Genomic DNA, 17,210 nt, shown 5'->3' with positions numbered 1-17,210 from the left:
TGCTATCTATGTTGACAACTGGTCAACAAAAACTTCCTGAGCCTCTACTTTGAGCCAGGTACTATGTAAGCACAGATGGTAACAAGACAGACAGATGTGGTCCCCATTAATTTTTCACATAACTAAAAATATTTGGATGCTTGGCACTAAGAGGCCAGGCAGGAGTCAACATATTTGCACAAAAACAATCTTTGCCTCAATGACACGCAGAAGAGTAGTAGAGCTGTGGTCATCCCATAGACCTAATTGAGTATGCTAACACTGGCTGTAATATGATGATGTGCATTGCTTTATCTCAGCAAATTGGTGTGAAAGGTAAAGGTAGGGACTGTCCAAGGTTGGGCATATATCAGAGGGGGTGAATAATATTGGATGGATAAAAGAACTTATTTGAGTTACAGTCATTTCATTGAGGGAAGAGCACGGTTTAAGCCCTGTGACAGCGTTCTGATTGATCAGTGTTTTCAGAGTGAATCAAACAGAGATTGCATGACTCTGGCTAACTGTCTGATTATTTTCATAGGTTCCTTACAGGTATTTTCAGCCATTTGGCTTTGGACCTCGTAGCTGTGCAGGAAAGTACATTGCCATGGTGATGATGAAAGTTGTCCTGGTTACACTTCTGAGACGTTTCCACGTGCAGACATTGCAAGGAGAGTGTATTGAAAATATGCAGAAAAAATATGGCTTGTCCTTACACCCAGATGAGACTAACAACTTGCTGGAAATGGTTTTTGTCCCAAGAAATTCAGAAAAGTGCCTCAAACACTAAAGAAGGTTGATCAGTATCTACTCTGAGCATTTCATCAGTAGTTCACATGGAAACTGCCTGTCTTTACCAAGTAGCGTCATCCTCGCAGTGAACATTTGGTGGCCTATGCCATTTTATAGCCATACCTCATATGGACTGTCAGCAAGTCAGGAGACATTGGTCATCTGTTTTTGTCCAAACCAGAGAACTTGTCTTTCAGAGAAAATAGAGGCCAAGAGATTGCAGGGAAAATGCTCAATTCCACAAAACATGCTTTGGAAAAGTTAGGCCATCAGCAAACTTTCTGTCCTCCTTCCCACAAAATTTCCACTGCCCTGCCCCAAGAGCATTTTGAGGTCTCGGGCAGAAGCACTCAAGTCCATTAGAAAAGCTGGCTGATGTCTGGGTACTTAGGGCCAAACATACCTGCTAATGTGAATAAAAGTATTTTGATTTAGTTTTCAGTGATAGGCTCTACAACATTCATATTCTTTGGAGAAATGCTTATAAATTCAGCATTTGACTTTTTCTACAAGTTATTCAACTAATTCTTGATTGATTATTCATGGTGACTTAACTGGCAAAAATTGAACAGGGGGACTATCTTTTCCCAGTCTCTCAATTGATGCCTCAGCCACTCACCTCTGCTACAATAGATATAGATTCAGGTAATATAAAGTAATTTAGTAATAGCCTGAGTAAAATACAATCAGGACCACACATCTGCTGTAGGGGGGAAAAAAAAATCACACAATGCATTTCAAATTCACATAAAATTTTCTTCATGTTTGCATCATTGCTTAGCTCCACTAGTGCTAACCAAGAGTAACTTTAAATAATGACATCTATTAACTCTTAAAATGGCCCCAATGATTTGAGGAAGGAGAACTCTACATCTATATATAATTCCACAAACCAGTGGATTCAAACCTATTCCATCCTCTTTCTCCCTCAACAGTTCCCCCCCCCCTTTCTTTCCATAACCTTGAAGTCAATAGCAACAGATCAGTGGAGAACATGGTCAGGGTGGAGGCCCTGCAATCATTTTTTATCCTACCTCGGATTTAATAGTTATCTTAAACATTTAACAACTATGGAGTTCATTGAATCACTATACATAGCCATGAATAAAATACACACCTTGTAAATTAGTTCTTTAAAGAGAATCAAGTATGGGGCGCCTGGGTGGCTCAGTCGGTTAGGCATCCGACTCCCAGTTTCAGCTCAGGTCATGATCTCAGGGTCATGAGATGGAGCCCTGTGTCAGGCTCCATGCTGGATGTGGAGCCTGCTTAAGATTCTCTCCCTGCAACCCCCACCCCATAACTCACTCACACTCTTTCTCTCTAATAAAAAAATTTAAAAAATAAGAGAACCAAGTAGAAGTTAATTTTCCATGTGCCACTACTTGTGTTAGATAGCCAATATGATTGTATCTAAGGAATGCCATTTAAAAATTGAAAAATTACAAGTAAGTAAATGTTTGCCATTGAATCAACTGCCATCAAAACATTTGAATACTCTTTTCACCCTACCTTTTGGTAATAGAGCAGCAGCTGAGTATTAAATTGTAAGCACTCTGAGAGCATGAGCTCTTTATTTGGCATCCTCCCAATCCCCCATTCTGACTCCCTATATTTACTGTGGAGGAAGGATAGCACTGAACAGAGACACTCTTGCTCATAGATAATCTAACTGAACCCAGAATCCAAGTAAACGGGAAGCAGGTATTCTAAGACCTCAAGGATAGCTATTAGTAAAGAAAGAAATATTTAAACTTTGGATAATCTATATGGCCTAAACATATACAGAAATATGCCTGTGTACCTGGATATATTCATAGTAAGGTCGGGACAATCATCCAAATAATTCAGACCCCTGAAAGAAAGGCCAGGATTTTAGATTTAATATATCCAAATCAATTCACTTGATGACTATTAACACACACTTTGCTTTGCCTCTGGCAAGAGATAGCAGAGGAAAAAAGACTTCAGATCAGTGTACACTTCACCCATCCAGTTCCCTTGGAATATCTACTGTATTTTGTATGTATATATGTAGCCGAGGTCTATGTCTACACAAAGTCAAATGGAAGGTTTATATAGTTATATAGAGACATTGTAGATATAAAAATATGCTGGGGGAAAAATTTTGAAAAAATTAAAATATGCTGGGGAAAAGCTAGGGTTGGGGGTGGGGGGCAGAGGAAGGACAAGAAGAGGGAAATGCTGGTTTGATCCAAGCAAATTCTCAGAATCAAATTATCTGGGTAATCAACTTTTTACTCTGCTTGGTCTATACTGACAAACCCCATATGTCTGTACAGGCTTTGCCTAGGGAATTTGGAATACCATCAACTTTTCATTAAGCTGATCAACATATACTTGAAAATCCTGTTTTCTCTTCAGAATTTTGCCTCATTGTTATGTACTTATCACTCTTGAACATGCTGTAGATTCCGTTTTCACCAGTTTTCAAAGAAATTGTCAGTGAAATGCATGTATTATAAGGGCTCTATTATTGTGAAATTATGAAGATAATTGTGCCCTCCTATCCTCAGGTGTACTAGACACCCCCATATGCCTTCATTAACATCACACTTTTTCCTCTTCCAAGTAGAAAATAATCCCATACAGAAAGCCCCCACATACTGACAAATGTGAGTTAGAAGTTGTCAGTTTTATTTATAAACAGCACCTTTGGAAACTCATGGTGCTAATATTCCCCTAAGTGTGTGGCATTGGCCCATTAGAAAGAATGCTAGCTGGATCCTCCTTAATCTCATATATCAGCTGGGCTCTGTGATTGAATCTTTCACCCATACCTGCAGAACAATTTGCTAAATTAAATTCTGTCAAAGTAATGAGTGGAATGGAATTTGTGATACTTTCAGTTGGACTTAGCTCAGAAAAATCAAACTCTCCAAGGCTAAATGGACAGGGCTTACCTAAATGAACTTTTCTTACTACCATTACAGTTGTTCTATTTTATTACTAGCTATTGTTGTTAATTTCTTACTGTGCTTAATTTATAAATTAAACTTTATTATAGGGATTCTGTACAGGAAGAAAACTATGTACAGGGTTTGTTACTATCTGTGGTTTCAGGCATCCCTGTTGGGTTTTGGAATGTATTCCCCATGAATGAGGTGGACTACTGAATTAGTAAAATATTTCTTGCGATGAAGATCTTAAATTACAAGACCTGGAGGTTGAGCCTGTGGTCCAGGTGGATTTTTTTTTAAGTTCCTTTCAGTTCCATGACTCTATAAGTAAGGAGACAGTGAAGACTTGAATCCAGATTCAGCCTTTTCTTAAATAAATAGTTGGGCAAGCTGTTCAATCTCTCCATACCTCAGTTTTCTCATCAATCCAAATGGGATAATAATTACTTGAGAAGGTTGCTGTGAGGACTACAAGGGATGATTCATGTGAAACTCTTAGGACACTGTCTGGTACAGGGAAACCTCTCAATAAGCAAAGGCATAAAAATGATGATGCTCAGTAGTTAGGCTGACTCATGACACCCTCAAAGCTTTTCGCATGCAGTGGAGAAAGCAAGAGATGTGCCAGATGCTTCTACATCCATTTTCTCATTTTAAGCTTCATGACAACTTTCATATTAAAAATTTCCCCAGGAAGCTCCATGTTGTATCCATGAGAACAGAGACCCAGGGAGTTTAGGAGACCTGCCCTCAAGTCCATCTCTCCTTCCAAAGTCCTTGGGCCCTTCATCAAGCTGCTTCTTTGCAACAGGACTCACTGCTGGAAGGCTAAGGAGGCCAGGCTCAGTTTCCCAACTCTCCCACTTTGTGATGTTAGGTAAACCCCTTTCAAGATTTGTTCATTCCTTGCCTTCTTACCCAAGGAAATATGACAGCAGGAAATATCTCAGTTCCTTCATCAATAAAATCTGAATGATTCTGCCTAAGCTACCTCCCCCCCCCCTCCACACACACACATACACAGGTATGTTTGCAGGATCTTTCTCAAAAAAAGATAGTCCATGGGAGAGCACTATAAAAATTATCTTAAAAAATAAAAAAAATAAAAATAAAAATTATCTTAGTGTAAGGTGGGGGATCTAACATGTGGATGACAATATCGCCCTCAATAGGAAATTATCAGATTCCATTAGGCTATTCCATAACCAGTAGGAGCATTTCTAGTTTTGCACAATTGCAATTCATTTCCAATGCAGTACTATGTAACTGAGTAGAGTTAAGAAATAGTAATTTACTATAACCACATGTGAACAAATCAGAGCTGATGATGGCCATAAAATCACCTCTATTTTGGCCAAATTGGAAGATGCTTCTAAGAAGTCCACTATGATGGACAGCTATTTCTTCATTTGACAAGGATTCCAGGTATCAGTGAACTATTCAGTCCCTCATCTCATTATTTCCAAATAGCCAAGTGTTTGGCATGGAGGAGACACAACCAGACACCATGTACATGGGCTTCCTCTGCTAGCCTAGCTAAGCTTGGTTGGATAAGTAGCTGAGCACATCACCCTTCTGCCTCCCTCCTACTCCAGGCTATTGTGAAAGTATGTTTCTTCCTTCAGACCAAGAAAACAAAAATGACTGCATTTACTTTCTTATTCTATTAATCCCTTTACATTACCATTTAATTCTCCCAACTATACTATGAAGCAGGTACTATCCTCATTCCAGAAAAATTCCTCCATCCACCCAATTTACATTCATTTGCTACTTGTTTGCTAGACTTTCTCTCTCATACCCACACATAACTCCAATACACATGGTCAGTGTCTCAGATTCTTTTATCAAAACCTGCTCTAAAATTTTTTTAAGTCTGCTTTTATCTAATCTGTTTTTAAAGATTTTATTTTTAAGTAATCACTACACCTAATGTAGGACTCAAACCCACAACTCTAAGATCAAAAGTCACATACTCCACCACCTGAGCCAACAAGGCATCCCTCTAATCTGCTTTTCAGATCTACCTAAGATAAATGATAAAGCAAAGCTAAGGATTGAAAGGTCATCCTCCCTTCCAACATAGGCTTTTGTTTGCCCAGAGGATTTCCCAAAAGAATTCTAGGCATCAGCAAGCCGGGCTCATGGAAAGAGAAGAGGGAAAAGGAGATAGTGCCTTTGAGAACCCCTTAAAATGATAGCACCTACTTCACCCATACATGAAGCTGGTTCTACCTATACAGTAGTGTCTAGGTTGTTAGGAATCTCGAATCAGAATGTCTAGAGGTGACAGGCAGGTAACATAAATCAGATGATCAGGCCAACTCTTAGAGCTTCTATGAACAAAAGGAGCATTCTCACCTAAAGGCATTTGAGTTCAGTGTTCTTAATACACAGTGCCAGCCAGACCAGTCATCCTTGGGCTGATTGGACCCCAAGGCTTAAGGTCTCCAGCATCAATCACTCTCACATTCATTATTTTGGGGGAGTGCCCCCTTCCCATCCAACCACCTGGTGAGGAAAGCCAAGAAGTCTCCACTTCACAGATGAGGAAACTGAAGCACAGGGAGGTCAAGTGATTTGTTCAATGTCAATAAAGGCCACATCTGGGAAATCCCCCCCAGGGATTCCAGGTCCAAGTCTAGGAGTTGTTTGACTTCAGCGAGCCAAACTTCCCTTCATAACTGTCTATCTCATAAAGGGTCCTGCGGTGTCTTCTCACCAATCTGAATGTTAGAGGACCATCTATAAATGCAGATTACACTAGAGGACTTCCAAGTCATTTCCAATGCTTTCGTTCTAACTTGTTATTTTGCTTCATAAACATAACACCATTTCCCCCTTTATGCATAAGCTCTAATAAACTGAGTGTATATAAAAAAAATAAATAAAAATAAACTGAGTGTATAAGGCAATGTTACTTCCAGGTCAGATATGCAATTTGGCTGCTGAAGGAATGACCTGGGCATTCACTACACATCGATTGCAGAATACAAGCCCCCAAACACTAATATGTCTGTATGTAGCCCTAACTTACTGCTACAGGAGCATAAGGATGTTCATGGAACACATTTCACTCACATATAATCACTTTATGCCCTATTGAACTTGCAGGCAAACCAATACATTTACTGAAGCAAATTTTTTTCTGAGGGGCTTTGGTTTCCCACTTAAACTAATGGATCACTAAGGTCAACAGTACCTCCCTTCTTTCCTGAAATTAATGCTATCTCTGGCATGTGCCTATCACTCTTCCCAAATGCAGCTTGCTGCTTTTACTGCTTGTATAATTCTAGAAACAATCAAAAATATGCAAAAAGAAATGAACTCTCTGCCTGTGATAATGCAGGAGTGCCTGACGCATCTTTGTGTGTGGTTCTTGAAACAAGCGTGAAGAGGAAAGAAATGTTATACATCATTAAGATGTCACAACTACGGGGATCCCTGGGTGGCGCAGCGGTTTGGCGCCTGCCTTTGGCCCAGGGCGCGATCCTGGAGACCCGGGATCGAATCCCACGTCGGGCTCCTGGTGCATGGAGCCTGCTTCTTCCTCTGCCTATGTCTCTGCCTCTCTCTCTCTCTCTCTCTCTGTGACTATCATAAATAAAAAAAAAAAAAAAAAAAAAAAAGATGTCACAACTAATAGCTTTCCATCCAACTTTTCTCATTTAAACCTTGAAACAATCATGCAGATTATTCCCAATTTTGCAGATGGTAAAACTGATTCTCAAAGAGTAACTTGCCCACAGTGTCTTACCTAGACATTTGAACCCTCTGACTTATCCTAAAATTTATGATTTTTTTTCCTGTATGTTATACCAACTAAAAGTGGGATTTGGTCCTTTGTAACATCAAATACAAATATAAATAACAATGCCTATAAATTTTCATTGGTATAGATATTAAAATTGGGGGATGAGGTAGCAGAAAATCAGGTCCTGAGAATACTATGAATCTTTGCCTCTATCTGTGCTTTGGCCAGCCTTATCTCCATGGAAGTAAGTCCAAAAACAGTGAAGTGGGACTTTGTCCTGTCTCTCCAACCACCAGTCAATGATGGGTCAAACCAGTTATATTAATTTGGCTATATTAAGGAGTCAAAGTAAGTTGACCTTTATGTTTTCTCTAGCCATCCATGTTTTTATTCATCTTGGTGTCTGGTACACAGAATGAACTCAATGCATTTTTGGAGGATAGAAAATTGGTAGAACATTTGAGCAACTAAGAGAATCACGTTCTACTAGATTCACGAAAATAACTGGTATCATATGTACACCTTCTAAAATGGGCCACTGAACCAGTCTGAAACACTGAATGAACTGGCTACACATTTAAAACAAGAAAAACATAGCCAAACAGGTGGAGCTGTATACTTCTTGGTCAGAGCTATTGGGGAGGGGGTTCCTGCCCACTAGGGAGTTGGACTTGATGAATCTTGGTGCCCCTCTTACAACTTGAGATTCTACAAGTTTATGGGTTAATAAAGAGTTGAACATTCTCTAATGGAAACCAAAAAGCTTGTCCTGTGGCACACATAGCCTTAAAGAGGTCATCTTTCAGAAGAACCTGTCTTAGCTTCATAATCAGTCCAAATTCATAAGGATCATGAATACATGGTATTTTTGTGCTTAATGATCAAATGTGATGCCCACTGGTTATCAGGAGAGGTAACACTGTGCATATTTAAAGTCTAACTCAGTTCCAAATAAATCCAAAAAATCACATTTCATCATATTTCAACGTGATTATTTCCCATTCTCCTTCTTAGGTCTCATTCTGGTCTCTAATTCAGTAGCCTGCATCCCTGCTTCTCATAGATCTTTTGCAGGGCCTTCCACAGGCATCGTCTTGGTAGCCCCTACACTGCCTCCCTGCCTATCTCAGGTCCAGTGCTGAGGAGTGTGCTCAAGGGACTCAGCTCCTGTCTCCCTGCCTGGAACTGCTGTTTTTGCCCAGAGAATCAGGTATACATGCGCTTTTCATCCATCTCTTTCTTCTTCCTCTGCAGATCCTCCTTCCACACACCATTGTGCTTTCTGAATCTCTGTTATCTCTTTCTTTTCTCATACAATCCCCAGTCACCTTCTCTAATTGCTCTGGGCACAGGTCACAGGTTCAGCAGCTTCATGGAGGGTTTTATTCAGCACTGGTGGAGCTGAGTTGTCCACTCCCCATCTACACCACAGGCTCTTGCCTCAATGAGGGGTAATCCTTCCTCACTGGGTCAGTTTCCTAGGAAAGCCAAAAACTACCAAAAGCGGGGAGATTCTCTCATGGTTCTGAAGGCCAGAGGCTGAAATGAAGGTGTCAGCCAGGCCATGCTCCTTCGGATACTCTAGGAGGGACTCCTTCCATGTCTCTCCAGCTTCTTCTAGGCCTCCTTGGCTTGTAGCCTCATCACTCTAATCTCTGTCTCCGTGGTCACACTGCCTGGTCCTCTTCAGCCTGCCTCAAGTCTCCCTCTACCTCTCTCATAAGGACACATCACGTGATTAGAGGGCACCAGGTAACCCAAGATGATCTCATCTCAAGATTCTTACCTACATCTGCAAAGACTCTTTTTCTCCAAGTAAGGTCACATTCACAGGTTCCAGGGATTTGGACATGGACATATGTTTTGGGGGTCATCATTCAATTCATATAGTCCCTCAGGACATGACTGGTAGTTCATACTTCTAGAGCAATGTTTCTTAAAACTTGAATTTACATCTTAGTTACCTGGGGATTTTGTTACTGTGGATCCTGATTCAGTAAGCCTGGGCAGGGCCTGAGACTCTGCATTTCTCCCAGGTCACTCTGATGCCTAGATAGGTGGTCCAAGATGAGCAAAGCATTTAGGCGTGTGGTCCACTGAGCAGCAGCAACAACACCCGGGAGCCAATTAGGATGGAGACCCTCAGGCCCTGCTCAGGCTGGCTGACTCTGAATCTGCATTGTAGCTAGATCCACAAGCTGTAAAGCTGGGGATTTGGTTGCACATTGAAGGCTGAGAAGCATCAATCACACTAGGAAATGTTTTTCATCCTGCATTACACCCAAGACCACTCCTGTCACTCTGTATCTGTTCCTGTGGAGTCTTCAGCCCTGGCAGGGCAGGTCTTTGGGTGTTCCCTGCATGAATGTAACTCCCCTGGGCTACTGAGGGGAAACCCCTGGAAGGAAATCAACCCCACTCTCTCTTGCATTCAATTCTATTGCACAAACTGCCCTACCCTAAGCCCCAAGCCAGGCAGTTGTTTGTCCTGAGACTAAGAATGCATGCTATATGATTCCACCAAGCCACAGCAGTTGTGATGCACCAGACTCCTGCCCAGAGAAATCACTACAAAACCCTTCCAGGAATCTGTATTCTTGATATAAGGATCAGTTAAATGTACTTCCTCTGCTCTTTTGATGCTCATGTCAAACTCTTTACTTCCAAGGAGTCAAACTATGCAAATACGTCCCTTCATGAACCTTCGTGAAATAAGAAAGGAGGTTCTCACAACAAAAGTCTTCTGTCCGGTATCTGCCATCATCATTTGTGTGGTTTCTTTGCTCAGGGAGTTTTCCTTGAAAAAGATGCACCCTTCAGCTTGATGCCTCCACACAGGGTATGCAGTCAGGCAAAGGCTGAACTCAGTCAAACTAGAATTAAGTTCTGGCTCTGCAATGTATGAGCTGTGTGTCCTGGGACCAGCTGCCTAACCTCTCAGAGCCTAGTTTTATCTGTTTATAAAAGTGAGTATAACACATACCTCAGAGGATCCTTCAATTAGATGGACCTTGTGTAGTAGTAGAATAGTACACAGAAGGATCAGCAAAAGCACTCACAGAGGATCAGTTCCTTTCTTCACTCTTCCTGTGATTTTTTCTCTTTCTGCAGCCCTTAGGGCAATGAACAGGTCAACTGCATCTTTCCTTTTTCTTCCTCCTTCTCCCTCTTGATGGCTCAGTGATCTTTCAAATACTCCATTTTATATTTTTGAAAGACATTTTTGGAGAGAGAGAGTGCAGGGGGCAGGGGAGGGACAGAGAGAGAGAGAGAGAGAGAATCTCAAGCAGACTCCCCACTCAGCACAGAGCCCAAGTGGGGGCTCCATCTCACAACCCAGAGATCAGGACCTGAGCAGAAACTAAGAGTCAGAAGCATAACTGATTGAGCCACCCAGGCACCCCTCAAATAGTTAATTTTAAATAAAAGACTGACATGATCTTGTCTTAAAAGGTTTATCTACATTTTTCTCCACATCAAAATAAAATTATGCCAATTAAAAAAAAACTCTGAAACCAATGTTATAAATCTCCAGAGGTAAGTTTTTCCCTAATGCTTATCACCTCTATCTTGCAACAAAAACAATTTATTCTTTCCTTATTCTTAATTTACTTCAACAAACATGCTACGTACTGGGCCCTGTTCTAAGTGCCTGATCCCTTGCAGTTCATATGTTGAAAGAGAAAATAAATAAGTTGACAGATAATAAACAAGATTGTTTCAGATGGTGGTAAGGACAGTGAAGGAAATAAGCTGAGTGATGAGATATGATGGGGGAAGGGGCTCTATTTTAGGGTTAGATGGTCAGATGAGGCCTCTCTGATACACTGAAGACCAGATTGACAAAGAGTAACTGGCCAAGATCGGGAAAAGAAAGTTCTAGGTAGAAGGAATGGCTCATGAGTAGGCCTTGGGTGGGATAAAGATTGGAGTATTTGAGGGCTCACAGGCAGTGTAGCTGCAGTGCATAATCAGAGGGAACATGCAACAGAGTTGATGAGGTAGGCAGATGCTATGCAACCCCCCCCCAAATTCATATGCTGAAGCCCTAACCCTAATGTAACTGTATTTGGAGACAGAACCTTTATGGAAGTAATTAAGTTAAATGAAGCCATCAGGTTGGGCTCTAACACTGTAGGATTAGTGAGCGCCTTGCAAGCACATGAGGACATAGTGAGAAGGCATCCATCTATAAGCCAGAAAGAGAGTCTTCACCAGGAATTGACTTGGCCTGACCTTGATCTAGGACTACCAGCCTCCAGAACTGAGAAAATTGATTTCTGTTGCTTAAGTCGCCTAGTCTATAGTATTTGTTCTGGCAGATTCAGCAGAGACAGCAGACCAAGCTGTACCACAGGAGTCACAGTAAGAAGCTGGGTTTGAGCAAGGGTATACTGGGTCTAGCTCATTTCAGCTCAGGAAGGTCAATTGTTGAGTTTTCAGGAATTTTGTGAGCCAGTAAATACCAAGTTGGTAGCTTGAGATTGGCTTTAGTGGGAGTATTTACAATACGGAAATTGGCAAATTTTACAAATCAAGGCTTCTCCTTCATCTCAGAACACCCTTCTCAAGAAGGCCAATTGTTTTTTTTTTTTTTTAAGATTTTATTTATTTATTCATAGAGATGCAGAGAGAGAGAGAGAGAGAGAGAGAAAGGCAGAGACACAGGCAGAGGGAGAAGCAGGCTCCACGCAGAGAGCCCGACATGGGACTCGATCCTGGGACTCGAGGATCATGCCCTGGGCTGCAGGCGGCGCTAACCCGCTGTGCCACCGGGGCTGCCCAGAAGGCCAATTGTTAAACACTAACCAGTACACGATGAGATATGTGCAACATTAGTGCAATCAGAAATCACTGGAAGATTTAAACAGGAGGATGACACAAACTAATTAATGGTTTGAAATAATCACTCTGGCTGCCACAAGCAGAATGGTTGTTGGGCGGCAAGAGTGGAAGCCAGGGACCCAATAAAGACACTTACACCCAGATCTTCTGACCCCAATTCCAGTATTCACTTTACTGTCACACTGAGGCCTGCACTCAGTATTCTCTTCCTGAAGCTATAGAAATTCTACCCTTTTAACCTTTTGCTCCTGGGCCTGATTTCCTGACATCAGCAAACCAGCTCTCTTCATTCAAAATAATCCTAAGTGTCAGGCTTCATAGTCAAGACCCCCCAAAACAAATCAGAGCCTAAAGATTCTCAGAGCTAAAGGGCCTATAAAGCCATCTAGCTGAGCTCTTGACCCACTCTCACTCTGCTCAATGTGGAACCTGAGGCCCAGAGCTTAGCAGCTTGTTCATGAATGTACTGACAAATGGTAGGGGAAGAGCACAGATGGCAGTGGCTCCTTGTCCAGTATTGTTTCTACTACATGGAAAGGCTGAACCAATAGTGAACACAGAAGACCGTCATGCCACTCTTACTTTGGTAAAGGCCAAAGCCAAATAATAATTGCAGGAAATTTTTACAAACTGCAAATCACTAAGCAATCATAACTTATGCAGTACCTGAGTGGCTCAGCTAGTAAGCGTCTGTCTTCAACTCAGGTCCTAATCCCAGGGTCCTGGGATTGAGCTCCACATCAGGCTCCCTGTTCAGCAGAGAGAGCCTTCTCCCTCTGCAGCTCCTCCTTCTTATACACACACTCTCTCTCAACCTCTATGTCAAACAAATAAACAAAATCTTTTACAAATAATAATTTAGGATTATTATTACTTATGTCTACTATAGAGTCTACACTACAGAGAACAATCTGCTTTTTACTCAACTTTAGGAAAATATACATTCAATGCTGATACTTTCTCAAAGTTTCCTGTTATTTATGACATGAATTCAGATAATTTAAAGGGGGCCATATGAGCAACCAAAGAAGCTTCCCTCTTTTAATCACACACAAAGAAGAAAGTACGTTAATCTACCCCCTTTTTCTTTTCTTTTTAAAGATTTTACTTATTTATTAGAGAGTGCAGGAGAGGAACGGAAAGGAGGGGAGAAGCAGAGGGAGAGAGAAAAGCAGATTCTCTGCTGAGCAGGAAGTCTGACACAGGACTCAATCCCAGGACCCTGGGACCTTGACCTGAGCTGAAGGCAGACACTTAACCAACTAAGTCACACAGGCACCCCAATCTACTACCTCTTTCAAAAGATCTTACAATTATATATTAGGGAAATAAAAGTGACTTAAGTTCATTAGGATGAAACACTTGCACCTTGTCTTAGGAATTAATCGTATCTCAGGGTTTCAAGAGAAATTCATTATATGATTTTTACCATTTTCATAGATTTACGGAATGTCATTGTCAGGGCAGACACAACCCACCATCTATAAACCCTGGACGCCAAGAGATTAGGAACTCTGCCTAAGGCCTCACAGCTTCTGGGCAGCAAGATGAAGAAGTTCAGTCTCCTGATGTTCAGTCCAGCGCATGCTAATGAAACTCTCGTTTTCCCTTCAAGATGGGTATCCTCTGCCTAGCATGGAGGACTGCTCATTGCCTCTGCAGTGGTACTGCCACCCCAGGATGTGGTCTAATTTCATTCAGCCTTCAAGGCCACCTCCCAGTAGAGGGGCCTGTCCTCTGCTCCCAGCCTGGCCCTGGCCCTGCCTCCCACAACCATAAAGCAAGATTGTGCTTCAGCCGGGCTGTGCACAGCAATATAGAAATGGCAAAAGACATTTTTTCCCCATTGATGAATGCAGCTGAGTGCTTCTACACTTCCTTCTACCAAGGTCTGGATGTGGGCCAGCCTTGGTCTACTTGGCCCAAATTCAAATCACTTTTCTTTTCTTCACCATGAACTATGGCTCTATTCATTACGGAGGAAATTAGAGGAAATGAATTGGCACATGAAGTTTTCAAGTCATCCTGTGTTTCTAAGGGACTGGCATCAAGCTTGTAGTAAAAACACAGTCATGAGATGCACAGATGGGGGAGACACGAACTGAAAATTCCTTTTTCTCTTTTTCCTTTTTTAAAAAATTGCTATCATCATAAAATCACATAACATAAAATTTACCATTTTAATCATCTTTAAGTGCACAGCTCAGTGGTATTAAGTATATTCATGTTGTTATGTAACCATCACCACCATCCATCTTCAGAGCTCTTCCCATTCCCTCTGTCCTATAGCCTCTGGCAACCATTGTTCTACTTTCTGTCTCTATGAATTGGACTATTCTAGGTACCTCTTATAAATGGAATCCTACAGTATTTGTGCTTTTGTGACTGGCTTCTCTCACCAAGAGATTAGGAACTCTGCCTAAGGCCTCACAGCCATAAGGTCCTACCTAGATTCATCCATGTTGTAGCATGGGTCTGAACTTCCTTTCTTTTTAAGGCTGAATAATATTCCATTGCATGGATATACCACATCTTGTTTATCCATTCATCTGTTGATGAACATTGTTATCTGGTCTATGGAGTCCAAGTAAAACAAAGGCAAACATCAGTTTTTTTCAATAGCAAAAGGTTTACCTATCTGATTTGAATATTTGCCTCAGGGTGGCAGGTGTGGCATGACCATGGTTGGGAAATTAGCTCAGTGAAGCTAGAGGGTATGGGATGAAGAACCTAGAAGACACTCTGCATACAGGGAAGCAGACGGGAGGACCAAAGTAGGTTGTGTGATGGGGCAGAGGAGGGATTTTTAAAAGTGCTAACATAGATTAACCCTGGGACCCTCGAAAGCAATGAGTGCCTCAGACTTGGCAGGTGAGCTCAGACTTCTGGATCTCTGGTTTGTTTACAAGCATGTGGAAGCTATACCTTAAACTACTGTGCTGCCCAGGCATAAAACAATAAAGATGACATTATTTGAAAACTCAGTTATCTGCAGAAGTCTTGAAGAGATTTTGAAAAATTATAAATTTTTCTGATTATTTGTTCCACACAATTTTCCAGGGGTTCTCTTATCTATACCTGAATGGACATAACCTGAGGGTAACCCTAAAATTCTATTGGTAGCTTATGTTCCTAGAAGATCCCATTTGAATTATTTCCCTAAATCTCAAATTATTAGACATTATAATGAAAAAGTTTATTAATGTATGTCAATACCAAGGGTATGGTCCTCTGAACACAATTCTAAAAAACATTGCAAAAACGTTCTGAGCAGTGACAGCATCATTAGAATAACAGTATGATCCCCAAGCTGAATATAGAAGCTCCGAATTTCCATTGAGAAATAGTCTCATTCCTGTAAATTATATCTCCCTCAGGGGCTTAGTACTATTTTTTTTTTAGTATATTAGGATATTTCCCAACAAGAGGATTATTTTGAAACCAGATTACTAGTGTACCTAATTTTTATTTTTCAACGAATAATGTATCATTAGCTTTGTAACTGAAATCAAAATAAAAACAGATTAAATTCAGTTACTAAGATCCAAAGCTGAAAATAACCAGAAAACCAGGAAGGATAGGCACAGAGTTGGCCACTGTCCAGTCCTGTCCCAGAGCCAGTTCCTGCCTGTTCTCATTTCTAGACATGTTTTTTTTTCAATATCACAATACGGATTCGGAGTTTTATGCTAAGTCTGGTAGAGTTTTATTAAAATGTGGTAGTGTGGTACTGTCCCTCTACTTCTTAGTATCTGGTATCGTAAATATGTTCAGGTTTAAAGTAGGAAAGTAATACTTCTGGTGATGCTGAGAAACAATATTAGAAATCAAAGTGCATGGCCATTGGACACATAAATGTCTCTTTAATGTAACTTTCTTTTGGTAAATGTGATGCTTCCAAATTAAATGCTATGAATTTTCCTTTTGCTCCTTGTGGAAATTGTCCATTTGTTAAAAAGTACTATCTCTACTGTAATTATGAAGATTGTTTTCCTCTCCAGAGAATCCAAAACTCAGAATTCACAAACTGGGACTCCTGGTAAGATAAATACAGGTATGGTGAGTCAACATTTAGAAATTTTATAGGAATATGACGCAGCCACATAATGCAAGTATGTGATCAGAGGACTCATATCACTAAAGAGAGTAGGTCACTGGTATAGGCATTTTTTCATTTCATTTTCTAGTATTTTTTTTTTAGGTATTAATCCATGATGGGCTGAAAATTAAGAAAAATAATTTGTCCTTCATCACAAAACTCTGCTTTAGACCCTATCTAGGGTTGAATAAATGTGTATCCTATATGTGCTCCAAAGTAAATAAGAAAAATCCTTTGGAAACTCTTATTTCCCCCAGATACTACCAGGGTTGAACATCAGGTCACATTCATAGCAATAGCCACATCCGCTGGTTCTAATTTCCAGCCCTGCCCCACAGGAACTCCAGCCCCCACATTTCTCTCAGGGATCTCTGGGCTTCAAAGGTAGCCACCACTGAACCACAACAATTTTATATGTCTCTCTAGATTTCCTTGGCCTCAGACTTTCCCAGAACCTCAAACATTTGCTCCAATGGAAAGTGCCAGCAGTCATCATCCCCTCATTTCTTGATATCCTTGGCTGTCCTAGCTTTGTCTGGATTGAGGGCCTGGTGCCAGCTCACTCCCCACCATGCTTGCCAGAGCTGGAGCCTCAGCAGCCATGGACCCAAGTCCAATCCAACCTGACCCATGGGACTCTGGTCTCTTTCAGTGCTTCTGGATCCTTGAAAGAACTCTGCATAGGGCATAGGGTCTGGCTTCCCCAGAAGCTGCTGGAGAGGATCAGTGACCCAACCTGGAAGTACAGGGGTAAAACAAGAGACAGAGGGAGCTGGCAGGTACATTCCTCTACTTTCCTCCCACAAGTTCTAATGCC

General features: G+C 41.2%; 1 protein-coding gene across 11 annotated transcripts in view; it reads left to right on the top strand.

The window, feature by feature from the left end:
• The window catches only part of CYP19A1 (cytochrome P450 family 19 subfamily A member 1), a 121,693-nt gene extending 118,532 nt beyond the window's left edge, over positions 1–3,161 (top strand). For all 11 annotated transcript variants that reach the window (XM_072808509.1, XM_072808502.1, XM_072808501.1 and 8 more), the window contains one exon: positions 524–3,161. In XM_072808509.1, coding sequence (XP_072664610.1) covers positions 524–772 — 249 coding nt within the window. In that variant the 3' untranslated portion in view covers positions 773–3,161. The remainder of the gene's footprint in view (positions 1–523) is intronic.
• Positions 3,162–17,210: the final 14,049 nt, after the last annotated feature.

Source organism: Canis lupus, chromosome 32 (assembly GCF_048164855.1).
Source record: "Canis lupus baileyi chromosome 32, mCanLup2.hap1, whole genome shotgun sequence".
NCBI lineage: Eukaryota > Metazoa > Chordata > Mammalia > Carnivora > Canidae > Canis > Canis lupus.
Note: the sequence above shows the minus strand (reverse complement) of the source record. Positions and strands in the feature narration are given on the sequence as shown.